Consider the following 21341-nt stretch of genomic DNA (forward strand, 5'->3'; position numbering starts at 1 on the left):
CCAACACTATTCCCGATTCAAACAAACAATATATTATTTGGTATATAAATTAAGATAAAACCTCTTCAAAACGGGTTACAGGTTACAACATGTTTAGCTGACATAAACAAGCAGCAAGTAACCACGGAGATAGCCTAAAAACTTATTTTTCAAAATGTATCCTTGGAAATGTTAGATACATTCACAATCATCATAATAAAAATTGCCATATCGTCGTGAATCAATAGTTTTATTCTAATTTTCTCAAATGATTGTCTTACATGGCTACTACACGCTTGAATGAATCTATGGCCTATTTTAACTTTATTTCTTTGGATTATAGTGAATTAATGTACAATGAAAAAAAACGAACAATTAATAATGTTAGCTACACAGGTGTAGTAGACTTGTATTGCATCATATTAATAGCTGTTTGTGATACAGTGGTACATTGGTTTTAGTTGTTGAAGACAGAGTCGTAGGAAAGCCGACGCAATTTTTACCATAAGAAATAATGCAAATATAATAAATACATTCCAGACATCCAACAATATTAACACCAAACACATTTTATATTTGCAGACTGTTGTGGGCGAATACATTAATAAATAATTTAATTAATTATTTAATTTCTTAATTTCAATAGTGTTTTTTTACTTTCTTTATCAAAGTCCGGCATTTGCAACTTTTTTTGGCCCCATTGTGATTATTTTGCAATTGTACTCACTAAAAAAACAGACTTATGGTGTAACTGTGTTAGTTAGCAAACAATTACAGAGTCAAACAGTGATGATGTCATAGAGGATCTATGGAACTAGGGTAGAATGAATTCCAAGTGGGGAGTTGAGAGCGGTCTATCACAGTCACGTTTTGTAATAAAGACACGTTAGGAACAGAGTTGCACTCATGTTGTGTCTTAAAAACGTGGCATGACTGAATCACCAACGTGTAGGTTTATTTATGTATTTAGGCAGTCCAGTCAATGAAATGATACAACGGTTTGTTGTGTTCGGTTATGTCGTACGGTAACAAGACGGTGTACGAAAAGTGGGGTAGACTTTTATCGAACATTTTTCTCAAAAACCCAAAAATGGGACTAACAAAAAATAAAGTACCACACAATATTCCAAACATTTGTACATTATAGGAGAATTTCTTCACCACTGCCAATGTCAACACAATAAACATATGACTTGATTTGTCATGGTATAATTTTGGATGCAACTCATGTATATCATTAGGTAGTGTGAGTTGTTTTGTATGTGACTTGCCATGACTCACCTTGGCACTCTGGATCTGAAGGCTTCCATGCTCCAGCAGGGAAAAGCGCAAGTCTTTTCCAAGCAGACTGACTCCATTCTTTCGCCAGGTAATGGTGGGCTGTGGCTCCCCTGAAGCCAGACACCTGAGTACCGTCACGCCTCCTAATGCTTGTGTTTGGTTGTACGGGCCCTGACGAATGATCGGCGGTGGGCGGTCCTTCAGTTCTGAAGATAATCATGGAGGAAGATGTGTTGTTTTCTTCAAGCCTCTCTTGAGCTATAATTGTGATGTCAAAGTCTGGGCAACGGTTATAATGTTGCCTTATTTGTGAGGAAAAAAAACCCATGACCTTATCAGAAGGCGTTAATTAGTGATTGCAGTAATTGCAGTTCCAATATGTCAAGGCTCAATCTGAAGAATGTGTTGTGGGAGAAAGTGACTGTTTTTGTGCTCTTTCCAGAGAAGAGTAGTGCGCTCGTGGCACTGCATCACACCTTTGAGTTTTAATTACTAGGTGAGGATTAATGAAGCTTAACCTGTGGCGCTAATTACCGTCCTTTCTTTACACTCCCTTTCAACACATCAAGGACTGTTGTCTTGTTTCTTACTCTGGCTCAACACCCCCTAGCCTCCCTAGCCCCCGGGCACATTTTCTTCCTTCCACCACAGCAAATTAAACTCTAAATTAGCATGCTAAGGAGGACAACAATACATCTCTTTAAAAGCTTTTTAAAGTACGTTATATCATCCAGAAAACAGCTTCTACACTCGGCAACAGTAATTTCTGGAGTGTTGCATCTCTCCTGGCCTTGTAACAACTCCCCCGCTTCCAATTTTCTCACTGCTGCTCTCAGCTGTTATCAGGTCTGTCATAAGTGTTTACAACATGGTTTTCTTTGCTTTTTTTCCAATGCTAATTGTAAAATAGCAAGGAGAGCAGCTAGAAAATGTATTCAAAACTGCAGGACAAACACAGTGTACAGTAAGCACTTGCTTTTTTATGGCATTTAAAAAGGGGAACTACACTTTTTTGGGAATTTTGCCTAGAATGTACAATCCTTATGAGATGTACTTGTAAAAATGTACTTTGTCGAAATGTTAGAAATATCGCTTTTATTTTGCAAAAAACTTCAATGGAAACTCAGCTTGTGAAATAAATGTGCCCAGGAAAGAAGTTTTGGTAACTATTAAAATGACCAAAATACTGTAAATATTGCTTGTTACTACAATACAAACATACTTACAGCATGAATATAAAATGTTGTTGGATTTTGGATGCGTTTTAGAGGGCTTTATGGACAAATTAGTTCAATCTCCTTTATCTGTATTGTTAGCAGCCTATTGCTAGCAATATATGTATATATTTTTTTTACTATTTAGCTTTCCCAAAAAAGGAAAGTTTTTGTCTCACATAGGGATTGTGGATGACAAATATTCCCAAAAAGGTGCAGTTCACCTTGATGTCATTAAAAAAAATATATGTAATATAAAATCTTATATTTGGACACAGTTGAGTGTCCCAGAAGATGGCCAAAGGCATTGCAGCTTGCTTAAAGGAAGTTGCTCTTTGATCACGGAAACAGTCGCCATAAAAGAGCTCATACTGAGTTTAAAAACAGATTGGGAATGGCAGGAGGTCTTTATTCAACAGTCTGACAGTCATGAGTTGAACTCAAAGATCTAAAAAGTTTACTATACACACAAAATACATATTTCCCTCAAATATTGTTTACAAATCTGTCTAAAGCTGTGCTAATGAGCATTTCTTCCTTGCCAAGATAAACCATCCCACGAAACAGGTGAGGCATATCAAGATGCTGATTAAACAGCATGATTATTGCACATGTGTGCCTTAGGCTGCATGCTCACAATAAAATGCACTCTGAAATGGGAAGTTTTGCTTTATTAGCGGTCTGGCAGGGTCAGAAAAGCAGTCAGTAGCTGGTGTGCAACACATCTCCTTAGCATAGAGTTGATCAGGTTGTTGATTGTGTTCTGTGGAATATTGGTCCACTCCTCTTCAATGGCTGTGCAAAGTTGCTGGATATTGCCGGGAACTGCAACACGCTGTCGTTTACACTGATCCACAGCATCCAAAACATACTCAATGGGTGACATGTCCGGTGAATATGCTGGCCATGTAAGGGGTGTTTTCAGCTACCAGGAATCGTGTACAGATCCTTGCAAAATGGGGTCGTGCATTGTCATACTGCAACATGAAGTTATGGTCTCGGGTGAATGGCACAACAATGGGCTTCAGGATCTCGTAACGGTATATGTGCATTCAAAATGCCATCAATAAAATGCACTTGTGTTGGTTGTCCATAACATAAGCCTGCTCATACCATAACTGCACCCCCACCATGGGTCACTTGAATTACGAGGTTGACATCAGCAAACCGCTCTCCGACACGACTCCACACACGCTGTCTGCCATCTGCCCTGCACAGTGAAAACCGGGATACATCCATGAAGAGAACACCTATCCAAAGTGCCAGACGCCATCGAATGTGAGCACTTGCCCACTCAAGTCGGTTACGACGAAGATCTGCAGTCAGGTCTAGACCCCGATGAGGATGATGAGCATGTATGTAGATGAACTACCCTTAGATGGTTTCTCACAGTGTGCAGAAATTCTTTGGTTATGCAAACCAATTGTTGCAGCAGCTGTCCGGGCGGCTGGTCCCCGATGATCATGGAGGTGCACTGCTGGAGGTGGAGGTCACGGGCTGGTGTTACACGTGGTCTGCGGTTGTGAGGCTGGTTGGATGTACTGCCAATTTCTCTGAAACGCCTTTGGAGACGGCTTATAGTAGTGAAATGAACATTCAATTCAAAGGCAACAGTTCTGGTCGACATTCCTGCAGATGCTCCCTCAAAACTTGCGACACCTGTGACACCTTCTTGGCCAAGAAGAAATGCTCACTAACACAGATTTGGACAGATTTGTGATCATTATTTGAGAGAAATTGGTATTTTATATACATAGTAAAAGATTTAGATGAGTTTGAGTTCAACTCATAAAATATGGGAACAAAAACAAACGTGTTGCGTTTATATTTTTGTACAGTATACAGAATGGTGCCAAAAAGCACACTAGGAGCCAGCAATGCATCATGTCCGTCATAGGTAGCCATCCAGTTTCCCAGCATGATTTGTAGCACTCGTTTTGTAAATAGCAAATACTACTTTTATTGTCGGAATGTAATACACAAACATATTTTTAAAGATTTGACCTGATCACTGACCTTATAGACACCTGCCTTTCAGGTAACCATCCACAGTTACGTTACAGTAGCATGTGTGGTCACAATAAATAGTGAGATCAATCTGTGTTTATACATGAGTTGAAGCGTTACATTTATATTAGCCACCAACGGTAGCACGGCTGGCCACATTAAACAATAAACGTTAAAGTTAAGTAGGGTGCTGCAAATTATGCTACTACAAATGGGATGCAGGTCATTTATATAGGGCAAATAAAGTGTTGAATCTGCAAAGTTAATACTTCAATAATGCATCCTTGTCTTCTAAAGATAGGCTAATGTGATGGGCTGTTTTGTTTTAAATCACCCATTTAGTCATCTACTTACTGGACATTATTTTCAGTACATACACAAAGTAAAATACTGCATCTCAGTTCTCAGGCAAAAATATACTTTGGACAATTTAAAGGGGAGGAGTCTACCCCCCACCTGTCCTCCCTCCACTCACCCCTAAAGACGGTTCCAGACCGCAAGGAGCGCGTCTGGTATCCGCTCCTTGAGGGGGGGGCTAGGGCCCGGAGCTGTGCTAGTGGGGTGGCTCAGCTGCGCCCAGCCAGGCAGAAACCTCCGGCCCGGCCACCACCACCAGTTTTTCGGCATGTCCAGCCACAACCTTTGGCGAGGCCACCTCCGCCAAAGTCACGGCTAACAACACTTCCTGATCCAAGGCTAGCACCTGCACCTGACCCACGGCTAGTTCCTGTCGCAGCTCCACAGCTATGTCCTGTCGCAGCGCAACGGCTAGTTTCTATCGCAGCTCCACGCCAAGTGCCTGCCGCTGCTCCACGCCAAGTGCCAGTCGCTGCTCTACGCCAAATGCCAGTCGCTGCTCTACGCCAAATGCCAGTCGCTGCTCCACGCCAAGTGCCACGGCAAGTTCCACGCCAAGTTCCACGTCAAGTTCCACGCCAAGTGCCACACCAAGTGCCATGCCAAGATTCGCCGCCTGCCGCACCACGCCAATCCTCGCCGCCTGCCGCACCACGCCAGGCATCGCCGCCTGCCGCACCACGCCAGGCATCGCCGCCTGCGACACCACGCCAGGCCTCGCCGACGACGCGCGCAGCTTCCACGCCTGCCACGACGACGACGCGCGCAGCTTCCATGCCTGCCACGACGACGACGCGCGCAGCTTCCACGCCTGCCACGACGACGATGCGTGCAGCTTCCACGCCTGCCACCACGACGACGCGCACAGCTTCCACGCCTGCCACAACGATGGGCGCAGCTTCCACGCCTGCCACAACGATGGGCACAGCTTCCACGCCTGCCACGACGACGACACACCCACCCCCCGTCGGCCACGGATGTGGCCGTTCCCTGGTCGTCCGCCACGCCAAGTGCACCCACCTCCTCGTCAGCCACGGAGGAGGTGGGTGCACTGTTTGTGTTGTGTTGGCTCGGTTCTCGTATTATCTTTTAACCTGCCCATTTTACAGCACTTTGGCTACCCCTGTGGTAAATTTTAAATGTGCTTTATAAATAAAGTTGATTTGATTTGATTTGATTCCCTGGTCGTCGCCACGGCAAGTGCACCCACCTCCTCGTCGGCCATGGATGTGGCCATTCCCTGGTCGCCCGCCTGGCCAAGTGCAGCGGCGTTCGACGCGTCGCCGCCACCTGACTCTTCCTCGCTGGTTGCGGGGACACTTGGTCTGGGGACCCACCGCCAAGTCCCCCTCTCGCTCTCCCATGACTTTTTTTTGGGGGGGGTCTTGGACATCTGGAATCTGTCCTTAAGGGGGGCTCTGTCATGATCTGGACCATGATGTTTTGTTTAGTTATGTTCTGTTAGTTTTGGACTCCATTAGTCCCTCGCCGTGACAGAATTAGGTCCTGACGTTAAAAGCAACTCAAACCTAATGTTGCAACAACATGCTTTTTGATGACGTTTAATCAATGTTGGGTTTTGACGTTGATTTGAATATTGAATTGTGTTAATTTTCAGACCAATATTTTACATCACAAATACAACGTTGAAACAACGTGTTTTTTGACCACGTTTATTCAATGTCATGGTGTGACTTTATTTTGACCATTGAAACTTGGTAATTTCCCCACCAATAACATGGATCCAACATTAAACCTCAACGTTATCTCAATTTACAAATACAACAATTTTTCAACCTTGTTTCAAAGTCTGTTTAAAAGTACATGTATGTATAATCAACGTTGCATCAATGTCTTGTGCCTAGTGGGCAGTGATGGAATAAGAATCTCTCTGACAAAACTCTTCTGTTTTCACAAATTTTCAGCTCCAGGCTGGCACCATATAGAACTAGTCTGTTTTTACAAAGAAACAATGTTTGAAGTTATCTGTTTTTACTGCAAGATTTGTACAAAACTATCAAAATTAAATTCGTGTAATAAATGTGCATTTTTCAAATCCATCCATCCATTTTCTACCGCTTATTCCCTTCGGGGTCGCGGGGGGCGCTGGAGCCTATCTTAGCTACAATCGGGCGGAAGGCGGGGTACACCCTGGACAAGTCACCACCTCATCGCAGCATTTTTCAAATTGGGATTATCATTTAGTTTTTTTTTAAACGATTCAATTGCAACCCACATCAGCAGGATGGCTGTTTACATCTGAACTCTTCATTTACACTAGAAGTAGAACACATCTTCTTCTATGGAATGTATTTTGACCTCACTCCTATGTTCTGTTTACCTTTAGAAAAATCACTCCATGCTTTCTCCATCTTTCTCTGTGTGCATCAAAGGACACAAAAGGAAAGAAGGGCATCAACAGTTCCTAACAAAAAGCTGCTCAGCACTTAATGCTGGCATTAAAGCGTTGTCGGTTAAGGCTAACGTGTCCCCTCCATCAAGGAGATGTTTTATTTGATGTGTTTTCAGACCACTTTCATTTATCATGGCGAGAGGGTTGTAAAAATAATAATTATTGGTGACTGCTCGGCCTTTACGACATGAAAATGTAGTCTTGCCAATACAAATGTTGGAAGACTTTAATAATCAATGATTTGTAAGGTCATACAGAGACCTGCATTTACTGTTTTTTTTTTTTTCACAAGATCAGTTTGTCAAAATTTAAATAAAATAAATGCATAAATAGTATAGTTAATCTTTTGGATTATGATGGTCAACATTGCATGCCATTGCAAGTACCAAATAAAAGTAATAGTATCTGAGTATTTTGCAGAACGGCAATTTGATAATTATATCTTCCATTAACAATCGATAAGCAGTTTTTCATATCTGAAGCTAAAATGCCAATATCCTAACTACGTCTTAAAACTTCTGGCAACATATTTTAAAGCCCCATTTTTAGTACACAAACATAATTACTGCATCTTGTCATTATGGCTTTGCACAAGCACGATAATGACCGTTCAAGTTTTACAACCAAGTATATGATACACATTATAGCAATGTTACACAAACCAAGTAAAGACAATTTAGTTGGTCTGCAGGGTGGTGGGCATACTGTACGTTTGTTTATTCATTCACAAAAGCAAAACAATGAAATCAGTCAATTTCATAGTTTGAAGCAATTTAAAACGCCAATGTTTTGTTCTGTTTATTGGGTTCATTACATTTTATGTGTTGTGTGAGGTGTGTGTGCGTGCTTTTGTCTCTGTTCTTACCGTCTGCCACCTCCAGCTGGGCTTTGGCCATGATGCTGCCTGCTACAGTGAGGGCCTGGCAGATATAATACCCTGCATCTGAGCGCTGCACTGATGAAATGGTCAACTCTCCATTCACGGACACAGACACTCGACTGTCGCCTTGTGTTGGTTGGCTGGGAAACAGCAGATCCTGCAGGGGGTGAAGTTACAGAGTAAAACTGTAGGTATGGGTTTATACTTCCATTTAGGTCGTTCTACTTTGTTTGAAAAGTTTCTTAACCGGTTAGCAATTCTCGTTTCTAAACGTCTAAAAAGTAATACCCAAAGTAAATGTAAAGCTGTCATTGAATCATTAGGAGTAGATGCATGACTTTGATTTCTTTTGGAAGCCAACAAAGTGCATGTTTATCCCCAAATGTCCAAATTTAACTATGTGTGACTGAAACTGATAAGTACAGTGAATTTATATATATATATATATATATATATATATATATATATATATATATATATATATATATATATATATATATATATATATACATATATATATATATATACATATATATATATATATATATATAAGTATATATATATATATATATATATATATATATATATATATATATATATATATATATATATACATATATATACTTATTTTAGGTTTGATTTAGTGTTATTAGACAATTATTTTTCTAAATCAGATTAATCACACTTCGTGAATTTGGATTAATCAAGAATACTAACAGGTTATTACTCGCTTGCATAAAATAAATTACCTTAAAAAGAGAGACATACATGGAATTTTATTGTCAGAATGTGATACAGGAACATTTAAACAATCTTTCAATTGAATGCACATAATTTATTTGCTCAAAACATGGTAACAGTTTCATCTCAAGTTTTATTTTGGAGTGAAATTTGTCGGCGAACACACCGGTTGGAGTCTCCTCACTCATCTTTGCAAAAGCATTGAGCTCATTACTGACCTTATAACAACTCATGCCAACTTTCAGGTAACCCTCTGCTGGTAAAGGAGAAGGTGTTCTAAATTAATCTGTGATTGTGTATGACTAATGCGATCTGTTCTTGTATTTAATTGCATGAGTTACTGCATAAAATTTTCTCACCTGTAGTTTTCCATACATTTGTTTAAGAAACATGTGCCTTCAAAATAACTACTGTTACTTTGGTGGTATGGACAAGAAAACAGGATGGGGCCACTGTATCTAAAATGTTTTACCGAATGCACAAAGACACAAAGGCAGTAGCTCGGATGGTGGAAGCAGGGCTCGAACCTGGAACCCTCAAGTTGCTGGCACAGTTGCTCTACCAAACAAGCCTGTAGTGCAGTGTTTCATATACTGTGCTTCTGAGGTAATTTTGCTGAGCAATTTACATTCATAATTATTTATATAATTTTTTTTTTCAGTATTAAATGGTTCAAGTTGGTCAAACATTTTTTTTTGGTTAGGACATTTTTTTTTTAAATTCAGGCAAATCGATGCAATTTAAATGTTATTTGTTACAGACTAAAAACATGTTAACGTTTTTAGTTGTAAGTACAAACTTATAACAATTTTATGGACAAATAATACTATTACAGCGGAGAGTGGATAGGGCCGGAGGGCAACATAATTTCTTCTTGCTAAGGGGGGCATAACAGATATATTTGAGAGGCACTGACCCAATCCCATTTCAAAATTGACAATGATACAACAAAAATTTATGATTTTAAACAGGTTTTTCTAAAGTTAGGATTAGGCGTAATTCCATCAAAAGAAAGCAATCAAGACAGTCGAAGTCAAAATGTTGACGTACGGTCCACATGCAGTCCACGTTTTTTTAATCACGGAAAACAGTCCATGGCAAATATTGGCAATGTAGTCCCTTGGAAAAATAATGGACCATTTTCCACTTGAATTTAGTTGTACAAAATGTGACAGTTACAATATTAAAAAAAAAAAAATCCTATTTGACATTTGGCACACTAAATGTCCACTAAACCTGCAAAATTAAAAATTGTTGTCATTTTCTGGACTATCAGCTGCTATTTTTCCCCATGCTTTGAAGTTTGTGGCTGATAAAACATGGTGACTAATTAATGGATTTTTCTTTGCTAACGGCCATAATGTTTTGTATTCAACAAATAATTTTCTAACACTGACAGAGATACTGAAAAGGTGTGTTATTGTTTCTGCTATCACATCATCTTTTAAAATAGTTTAGTCACTGCATGTGCTAGATTAAGACGTACTTTCTGTTTCGTGCCTTGAACCGGATGTATAAGTCCTGTTTGGTTTACTATTCGTCCATAACGTTTTTGCTCGAAATGATTCTTCATTCATCACTCCAAGCAACGTTTGTAAGTATTACAATATAACTAAAACTATCCAACCGTTCATCTTCTTCCACTTATACGAAGTTGTGTTGGGAGGGCAGCAGCCTAAACAGAGCAGCCCAGACTTCCCTCTCCCCAGCTACTTCGTCCAGCTTTTCTCGGGGGATCCCGAGGCGTTCCCAGACCATCTGGGAGACATACTCTTTCCACCATGTCCTCCTACAGGTCGGACGTGCCCTAAACACCTCCCCAGGGAGGCCTTCGGGGGGAATTCTGACCAGATGGCCGTACCACGTCATCTGGCTCCTCTCGATGTGCAGGAGCAGTAGCTTTACTCTGATTTTCTCCCGAATGACAGAGCTTCTCACCCTTTTTTTAAGTGAGAGCCCAGCCAGCAATAGGAGGAAACTCATTTCGGCCACTTGTACCAGTGATCTTGCCTTTTTGGTCATAACCCAAAGCTCATGACCATAGGGACGTAGATCGACCGGTAAATTGAGAGCTTTGCCTTTCGGCTTAGGTCTTTCTTCACCATGACAGACGGATACAGGGTCCGCATTACTGCAGATGCTGCACCGATCCTCCTGTCGATCTCAGGATCCACTCTTCTCTCACTCGTGAACCAGACTACGAGGTACTTGAACTCCTCCACTAGGGGCAGGATCTCCTCCCTAACCCGGAGATTGCACTCCACCCTTTTCCGGGCGAGAACCATGGACTTGGACTTGGAAGTGCTCTCTTCACACCCAGCTGCTAACCGATCCAGTAAGAGCTGAAGATCCTGGTCAGATAAAGCCAGCAGGACCACATCATCCGTAAATAGCAGAGACCTAATCCTGCAGCCACCAAACACCCTGACTGCGCCTACAAATTGTTTCCATAAAAAGAAGCCCAGGCGGATTCCAGCCCTCACTGGAAACGGGTCCGACTTACTGACGGCAATGCTGACCAAGTTCTGACACTGATAATACAGGGAGCGGACTGCCATAATCAGGCTGTCCGATACCCTATATTCTCTGAGCACTCTCCACAGGACTTCCCCTGGGACACGATCGAATGCCTTTTCCAAGTCCACAAAACACATGTAACTGGTTGGGCAAACTCCCATGCACCCTCAATGATCCTGCCAAGAGTACAGAGTTGGTCAACAGTTCCACGACCAGGACAAAAACCACACTGCTCCTCCTGAATCCGAGGTTCGACTATCTCAAGTACACCTGAATAGACCTTACCGGGAAGGCTGAGGAGTGTGATCCACTATCATTTTGGAACACTCCCCCTTTTTAAATATGCCTCTGCAACCGCCAAAGCTGCACACTGCTTGGCCTGTCGATACCTGTCCGCTGTCTCCGGAGTCCCATGAGCCAAAAGGACCCGATAGGACTCCTTCTTCTTCAGCTTGACGGCATCCCCTTACTGTTACCAGCGGGTTCTGGGATTAACGGCAGGCCACAGCTCCGATCTACTGCCTCGACAATAGAGGCATGGAACATGGCCCACTCGGACTTGATATCCAGTGCCTCCCTCGTAACATGTTCGAAGTTCTCCCGGAGGTGAGAATTAAAACTCTCTCTGACGGGAGCCTCTGCCAGACGTTCCCAGGAGACCCTCACTATATGTTTGGGCCTGTCACTTGGAGCCAACTCACCACCAGGTGGTGATCAGTTCAAAGCTCTGCCCCTCTATTCACCCGAGAGTAAAAAACATGAGACCGCAAATCCGATAATACAACCATAAAGTCGATCATCGAACTGTGGCCTAGGGTGTCCTGGTGCCAAGTGCACATATGGACACCCCTATGTTTGAACATGGTGTTTTTATGGACAATCTGTGATGAGCACAAAAGTCCAATAACAAAACACCACTCTGGTTCAGATCAGGGCGGCCGTTTCTCCCAATCACGCCTGTCCAGGCCTCACTGTTGTTGCCAACATGAGTGTTAGAACAAGGGTATCACCAGAAGGAGCACTCTTCAGTACTCCCTCCTAGGACTCCAAAAAGGGCGGCTACTCTGAACCGCTGATAGGTGCGTCAGCACAAACCTGGAGGCGGTGGGAAGCTACCTTTTTGTCTACCGGTTTAAACTCCAACTTGTGGGCTCTGAGCCGTGGGGCAACAAGTATTGCCACACCTGCTCGTTGCCTCTCACTGCTGGCAATGCCAGAGTGGAAGAGAGTCCCAACCCTATCGAGAGGACTGGTTCCAAAGCCCTTGCTGTGCGGCGAAGTGGGACCGACCGGGCCCCAAGGGCCACCAGGCGCTCACCATCAAGCCCCACCTCCAGGCCTGGCTCCAGAGGAGGGCCCAGGTGACCTGCGTCCGGGCGAAGGAAACTTTGGTCCTCAATTTTTTTGGTTCATAGAAGTCTTTGAGCTGTTCTTTGTCTGGTCCCTCACCGAGGACCTGTTTGTCCTCAGAGATTCTGACAGGGGTTTAGAAGCCCCAGACAACATAGCTCCTAGTATCATTGGGACACGCAAACTCCTCCACCACGGTAAGGTTGCAGCTCAGGGAGGAGATAACTAAAACTATTCATACTTAATAAACCTTCTCATGTGTGATGTTTGTAGGTATGTTTTCATGCATATTTGTATGTGCTATCGTAATGTAATCAAGCTAGCATCGTTAGCATTAGCGAATATGCTAACATGTTTACAAGTGTCTATGTTAGTTTTATTAACTTCCAACGGCATTCTTTTTGTATTGTTTCAGTTTCGTAAATTCACTAAAACATCACTGTGGAGTTATTGAGTCTGTTTAGCTGATTGGAGAGCTAGCTTCCGCAGATAGTGGGTCCATGACGATGACTTCTGTTTTGTTTGATCGGCCGTTTTACTCCCGTGTTACAGGCACCATTTGGAAACAATTATGGTATGTAAATAAACTTTTGCTTTTAAATAAACATTTGCAAAATATTTTGTACCGGTATATATATGCGGTTTATAGTCCGGTGCATCTAACATATGTAAAACTATTTCTTTTGTCTAAATACCGTGTGCTATATAGCCTGGAAAATACGATACGTGCAATTTAAACCCAAAATCTATTATACTAAAGTAAGGGACGGACAACATTTCAGTCATCACACATCTTTATCAGAAATGTAAAATGTTAGAATTTTGCAAAACAAACTAGGAATTAGTCAGAAAAAGTAATCACAGTCAAAGTTGAACAAAGGTCATGTTTAGGTGCCCACAAGGGTTGAAAAGATTCTCACTAAGTCCAAGCATTACCGTATTTTCCGCACTATAAGGCGCACCTAAAAACCTCCAATTTTGTCAAAAGCTGACAGTGCGCTTTATAATCCGGTGCGCCTTATATATGGACCAATATTGAGCCACAACAAACCTAAACTTCCTTTTCATAAAGTTTAGGTCTCGCAACTACGGTAAGCAGCCGCCAACTTCTTTTTCCCCGTAAAAGAAGAAGCGCTTCTTCTTCTACGGTAAGCAGCCGCCAACTTAATTTTCCCCCGTAGAAGAAGAAGTTCTACTTCTACGATAAGCAGCCGCCCCCGTAGAAGAAGAAGAAGCGTGCGGTGCATGCTGGGATATATGACTGCGAGAGGCGTGCCGTTTTGATTTCCTTTTTTTGTTTATGTAAAGACCCCAAAATGGCTCCTATTAAGAGACACGCTTACGACGCAGAGTTTAAACTTAAGACGATCAGTCACGCAGTAGAACACGGGAATAGAGCAGCAGCGACACTGACTCGGTTAATGACGACTTCGACGAGACGGAGCCGGGCATGTTGGATGCCGTATCCGCCCAACTGTTTAATTCGGACACTGAAGAAGAAGAATTCGAGGGATTCGTGGATGAGGAATAACTTCATAAAGTGAGCTTTACATGTTTATTTTGTGTATTATGTTGTGTGACATTAACGTTTGAGCAACGTTGAGTTATTGATATATTGTTATTGCTCTGCACTATTTCGAGTGTTACTATATTGTGACTGCACTAACGTTTGATTTACCGTAACAGTATCACTGTTTTTTATGTGTTTATTGAATCAGGGAAAAGTTCCCCTCCACTATGTGATATAAATGTTGCACTACATGTTATACCTTGCTGTTAAAAGATAAACAAAACACCACGTCACTGACTTTACCTCGGGGAAAATAATAAAACAGCTGTTTATTCATTTTGGGAGTGAACAGAGTTGTCAGAACGCTGGTTTGTAATCTATTAATAAAGTTTGACTGACCTATCTGACTGTTTTGTTGACATTCCCTTTAGCGCAGCTCCATCTAATGGATGCATAGGTGCACCTTATAATCCGGTGCACCTTATATATGAACAAAGTTTTAAAATATGCCACTCATTGAAGGTGCGCCTTATAATCCGGTGTGCTTTATAGTGCGGAAAATACGGTACTTTTGCAGAAATAATGCACAATCATTCAGCAAAGTAGCTCAATGTCTGTCTTGTAACAGACCTGACTACCCCCTGAAGTGTTAATGCTGCAGCTACAAGAGTTGAGGAATCAGCTTAGTCTCTTTCTGCACCCCAAGCAGACAAGCTGGCAGGAAAGGACATTAGCCTGCTTTCATTACTTCTAATGACTCTAATGTGAGCCGGCTGGTCAGAACAGCGTGGACTGATGATAAATGACCACTTCATTATCTCTGTGGGCCACAAAAACAACACACAATGTCACCCTTGTTTGATCAGTTTAGAGGTTTCTATATTCTACAGACCATGCTGCAATATTGATGTTTGTCTTAGCTCTGTAATTAATTATTTGTCATTTAGAATACATTCTTGCAAATACACAATATAACAAGCATGTTGCCAAAATCTCACCTGGCTGCCGTCTCGCTGCCAGAAAACAGTGGGTTGAGGTTTGCCTCTGGTCTCACAGGGAAATATTGCTGTTCGTCCTTGAGCCACAATCTGGTCACGGGGTCGCACCACAAACTGAGGCGCCTCTGAAAATTGTAAGGGTAAAATAAATCTCTAAACATAACAGTGACATATTTAAAGACTTTGTTGATGTTTACATTTCTATCGTTTCATGCACTTGTTATGTGCTAATCACACAAGCCACTAATCTAACTACAATATCCTATCGTGTAAATGTGCTTCACTATAGCTGAAAACATGACTAAAGTGACATCCATGGTTTCTAAGTGGCTGCTGGCAGGGTCGAGCCAGTGATTGACAGTAAATATCCTGTTGTTCCAGTAATGTAGCAATTTGATGAATGTATTTATGGATTCTCGCAACAGTGCTCAATGTGTGATTTAAAAAAAGAACATGCACAATGGGATCAGCTCTTACTTACCAACTGGGCGAGCTGGTGACACAACAATGATGTGGGTGTGATTAAGTCACAACACAGAGAGAAAGGAAAGCAGAGGAGTAGAACAGAGGGAAAGAAAGCAAAATAATGAAAATCAGAAATGAATGAGATGGAGTTGGGTTTCCATCCATGAGGTTTGTAGGGTGGATGGATCTCAATCACCAAAGCAGGTTGGTTGGTTACATTGGGTAAATGGGTAAGAAAGGCAAGAACCAATACCAGAACTTTGTATTGCAACTGTAATATTTAAAAATACATAATTGCATCTTTAAGATGTGAGGGTTACTTTGAAAAATGTTGTACATTTGCGTACTACATACTGTACGGAAATTAGCTGATTGGTGAATCTGGTGCACCCATCGATTCCTTGTGGACAATGTATAGTGCACATGGTCCATCAACTGAACAACTAAAACCAATACAATTTAGGTCAATACATTTTTGCGAGCTAAACTATCAGAACAAAATCATCACATCCTAGGTTTGTGCTAGCTAACGAAGCAAATTAGTGTAATATCCAATTTAAAGAGCAACTGCCCTTTTTTGGGGAATTCTGCCTATCGTTCACAATCATGATGAAAGAAATGAAAATGGATGTTGTTGGTTTTTTTGCATTCTAAATATCAAATATATGCGATCAAAAGTCTGCTTACAATGGAGCCGCACAATTCCGCCGAAAAGGCCCTTAAAAAAAACATCTAAACACCTCCATTGAGGTTTTATATACATGATGTAAGTGTATATGTAATGTGGTAACGAGCACATTTATAATAACATTTAATATTTACACATTTTGATCATTTTAAACATACGCGACGCATTAATTAAAAAAACGCATCACGATTGCTTTTTTTCTTTCTTCATCACTGATTTCTGCTCACTGCAGACTTCATGAGAGCCAACAAATATAAGACATTGATACAACATTGATTATAAATACATGCCCTTTAAAACTGACTTTGAAACAACCTTGCAAAATAGTTGTATTTGTAAATTGAGACAACATTGGTGTCTAACGTTGGCTCTACGTTGTTGGTTGGGATATTACCAAATTTCAATGGTCAAATCAACGTCAGAATCCAACATTGATTAAACCGTTTAGGTGAAAAATGTCTCATAATTCTCACGAAGAAACGGCGTGAGGGTTGTGGGGGACCAAGCGTCCTTTCGTGTCATTCTAGCCATTTTTCGGGTCTAAAATGGCTGTCAAAGTGTACCAACTTGTTGAAATACCTATTCAGACTTCTTCTGTCCAGGTGAGATGCATGATTGATGATCTAAAATAAACACTCAGGGTGCAATGAAGCGAGGAAGCTGCTGACCACTTGATGACGTAAACATTGGGACACAGGAAGTGATCACGTCACTACTATAAATAGTTTGTCTGTGTTAGCGCTAATAATATAAATATCACTAATACTTGGTAACTCACAACCCCGGCCGGGTCATATCAAAGACTATAAAAATGGGACCCATTACCTCCCTGCTTGGCACTCAGCATCAAGGGTTGGAATTGGGGGTTAAATCACCGAAAATGATTCCCGGGCGCGGCTACGCTGCTGCCCACTGCTCCCCTCACCTCCCAGGGGGTGATCAAGGGGATGGGTCAAAAGCAGAGGACAAATTTCACCACACCTAGTGTGTGTGTGACAATCATTGGTACTTTAACTTTAACTTTAACTTTAATATTCAAGTCACAAAATGTAAATGGAGTATTGTCTGCGCTTTTTGATTGGTTCTTTTTTGGATTTTATGGGCGAAATAGAGGAGCTCCCATTGGCTTATTTACGTTTATTTAATATTTAGAAAGCTTTTTTTATTTATTATATCGGTCGTCAATTCTTTGATTGTAAACGATAGGCAAAATTCCAAAAAAAGTGCAGTTCCCCTTTAACACTCATAAGATACTTAATTTCTTGTAACTTTTTACTAATGTTACTATTATTCTGCCGAATAAAACCTTTTTATGGGTTTTGGCACATTTTAAAACTTACACAAATTTTCTGAAGACGTGAATACATGTGTCATGAAAAGACGCGTGGAAATGATCAAATACCATATACAGTAAGACGCAGAGGTTGTCGGTCATTTTGATTTTCAGGTCCCATTCTTTTAAGGGGATTTGGGCCATTTTTGTGTAATGTTCTCATCCAGGATGTGTTTATTTTCTCTATAAAATCTGTTGCTGGCCAATAAAAAAAAGTGCTGAAGGCCGCAAATGGCCCTCAGAGATGCACTTTGGATCCTTCTGCACAAGCTTGTCACTATGGAGGTACTCTCAAGGTTTTATACCCTTGACATTGCACTTAAAACATTCTCAAATACTTTAACATATCTGTATGTGGAAATGAAAGAATGGTTTAAATTTTAAAATCATACAGTAAGGCTGAATCACAATTCTCCTGTTTACCCCTTTAGCCCCATGTCGAGCAAGTAGTGTCCCAATTCTACTATAAAGAGTGTCAGGGGTTTATAGCATGGGTCCGATTTCACTTGAAACCAAGGTTTATGACAAGAAGGCAAGTCATTATAGGCATTATTACCGGTAATGTTAATAGTAATGACATGTTTTATCAGGCATTCAAACATTTGCTACTCCGTGTAAATATTGCTGTGTTTTAAATGTTTTTATTTTAAAACTGTTCATCATATAAGCTAGGTAACCTGGCTTCTTCTTCTTCTTCTTCTTCTTTCGTGTATCGTCTTCATATGTCCATCTTCGTGTCGTGTAGCCACTCCCTCGTCTCAGGTCCCACTTGGAAGAGGCCCTCCTCTGAAGGTGGTCTATGCCGGGGACAGGTGGTGATGATGTGGTCGGCAGTCTGCTCAGGCTCCCCGCACTCACACGCTGCACTGTCTGTTAGGCCCCACTTCTTCATGGACGCTTTGAAGCAACCAACCCCTGTGCGAAGGCGGTTCAGGAGGGTCCATTGCCGGTGAGGTAGATCTTCTCCCTCCACGCCACCTCCAGGATCCTGGATGTAATGGTGTAGGCGTGTCTGTCCTGCTGACTCCCACTCCTGCTTCCATTCCGCTGCCAGCCAGGCTTTGGTTGTCAGATCCTCCGGGATGGAAATAAGCATCTCTTGTGCGGCCTGATTGTATGGGTGGCGGGACTTGAGTCTGCTTGGAGGTGTTGCCATGGTGGTGGTTTCATGGAGGAGGTGCCAGCTGTGTTCCTGGGCTTTCCTTGCCAGGGCGAGGGTAGCGGCCTCTCGCCGTAGGCTGGCTGGCGCTATCCTTGCTAGGACTGGCAGGTAGAACACGGGGGTGGGTTTCAGGCAGCCACTTATGATCCGGAGGGCATTGTTGATGGCCGTATCGACCTTCTTGGCATGTGGGCTTCTACACCAGGTTGGGGCACAGTACTCAGCTGCAGAGAATACGAGGGCTTGTGTGGAGATACGTAGTACCTTGGCCGAGACCCCCCAGGTTGTACCAGCTAGGCGCCGGATGAGTGAGACCCTTGCTGTTACTTTAGCCCTCACTTCATCCAAATGTTGTTTGTAGGACAGTGTCCTGTCCAAGCGTACGCCCAGGTACTTTGGGGCCTGCTGGAACTCCAGGGGTTTGTTGTCCACTAAGATCTCCAGCTCCCTTCTTGCTTCCCTGTTGCAGAGGTGGAATGCTGCTGATACAGTCTTTCCCTTACTGAGCTGCAGTCGCCAGCTTCGAAGGTAGGCAGCCAGGACGTCCATGTCCTGATTGAGACCCTCTTCAACCGCCTTCCATGTGGGCCGGTGTAGCATGATGGCTAGGTCATCCACGTATCCATACCTTCTAGATGTCGTCACCGGTAGGTCAAAGATGTAGATGTTGAAGAGCATCGGTGAGAGGACAGACCCTTGTGGGACCCCGTTTCTCAGCCTCCTGAGCCTGCTGCGCTGGCCATCACTGGTCTGGAGAATGAAGCTGCGGTTTGACAGCATCTCCATGATGAAGTTGACCATATGACGGTCCGGGATTGTTCTCAGCAGCTTCATGTGGAGTCCGCGGTGCCAGACGGTATCGTAAGCAGCAGTCAGGTCCAGTAGTACCACCCCAGCTTTGGTTTTGGCCTGGAAGCTAACCTGGCAGTAGCTAGTAAACTACGATGTCAGACGAGCAGCTAACTGACTTTACTACAACTTGCGACATTTCATGAATGATTAGACACATAATCTCCTTTAAAAATTTACATTAGGCATGTGTTTCTTTTTAATTAAAAAAGTTGCTCATCATACAAACTAGCTATACCGATGTAGCTATTAAACTACGATGTCAGACTAGAGATATAATATATATGTGTAAATATATATATATATATATATATATATATATATATATATATATATATATATATATATATATATATATATATATATATATATACATACATACATGTACATACATGTCATAGTGTAGCATGTTTACTGTCAATGTCACAGCATTCAATGGTGTCTAATTTTTCAACGGTATATTTTTCTTACCACTTTATCTTACCCTTCAGTTTTATGGGGTAAGATGACAGGGTAAGACAAAGTGTAGGAGGTAAGGGGGGAATTAGGATTCAGCCTAAATATGTCACTAAGCAGTACAGCATGTTCACAATATTGTACGTTTTCAATTTCTAAAATATGTATAAATCTACAGCGCCAAGGTGAGTAAATATGAAGTTCACAAAGTGTGATAATCACAGAGATTGACTATTAGTTGAACACAAATATGGAGTGAGTGGGCATGATTTGGGTAAAAAAAAAAAAACCTGAGGAGAGGTTGTAGCAGTTCACTAAAAGCTGGCTAGATTGTTCATATTCAGAGCTTAGCTGGAGATCTGAATTAATCAAGTGCATCGTTCTGTTGGATGAAAAGAAAACTGGAGGCCAGACCCGGCCTTTCAGCAGGGGAGCAATAGCTTTGGTAAAATACGCAATAACGCACTGATTGTTCTGTGACTTGGGAAATGCAATAAAATATGGAGTGGGTTAGAGGATCATCAAGAGTGCGACCACAAGCGGCTACCCACCTCTGATAGTCAGGTAAGCGGATGCCTCCACTTTGCCCACACGGTTCTCTGCCAGACAGGTGAAGGTCCCCTGATCACTGACGGCAGCTTTCTTTATCCTCAGCAAGAAATCCTCTTTTTCATACCGAATGTCATATCTTGCGACAGAGAGGAAAAAACAGTCAACTATCAACAGTTAAGAATGAGGCTTAGGCTCTACCAATATTTCACCATTGATCCACAGAATCAAAATGTTTCTATATATCTGAAATTGCTAGCTTTATTTAACATTACAGCTTGTAAGCCTGCTTATGTTTTATTATTTATTATAAAAACCTATTTCATTTAAGATAAGGATTTTTTTAAATATGTTTATTTTGTCTTATAGAAAACAGTCGTCCCTCGCTACATCGCACTTCAAATGTTACGGATTTACGACATCAACAATTTTTTTTGTAAACATTCTACATGTTATTGACCTACATTAACTGTTAAATCAATTTGTATATATTAATTTACAGTGCAGTATTTGTCATATTTTCAAATAATATTATGTTGTAGCGATTGACATATTCACCAAGCAGGACTTCCGTTTCCAGGTTAATGGTGAA

At 41.7% G+C, this 21341-nt stretch overlaps 1 protein-coding gene across 5 annotated transcripts in view; it reads right to left on the bottom strand.

The window, feature by feature from the left end:
* Positions 1-21341, bottom strand: part of LOC133650617 (roundabout homolog 2-like) — a 222582-nt gene that overhangs the window by 46816 nt on the left and 154425 nt on the right. For all 5 annotated transcript variants that reach the window (XM_062048092.1, XM_062048091.1, XM_062048090.1 and 2 more), the window contains 4 exons: positions 20752-20888; positions 15248-15372; positions 8117-8288; positions 1261-1466 (listed from right to left, as the gene is read on the bottom strand). In XM_062048092.1, the coding sequence (XP_061904076.1) occupies positions 1261-1466; positions 8117-8288; positions 15248-15372; positions 20752-20888 (640 nt within the window). The remainder of the gene's footprint in view (positions 1-1260; positions 1467-8116; positions 8289-15247; positions 15373-20751; positions 20889-21341) is intronic.

Source organism: Entelurus aequoreus, linkage group LG05 (assembly GCF_033978785.1).
Source record: "Entelurus aequoreus isolate RoL-2023_Sb linkage group LG05, RoL_Eaeq_v1.1, whole genome shotgun sequence".
Classification (NCBI taxonomy): domain Eukaryota; kingdom Metazoa; phylum Chordata; class Actinopteri; order Syngnathiformes; family Syngnathidae; genus Entelurus; species Entelurus aequoreus.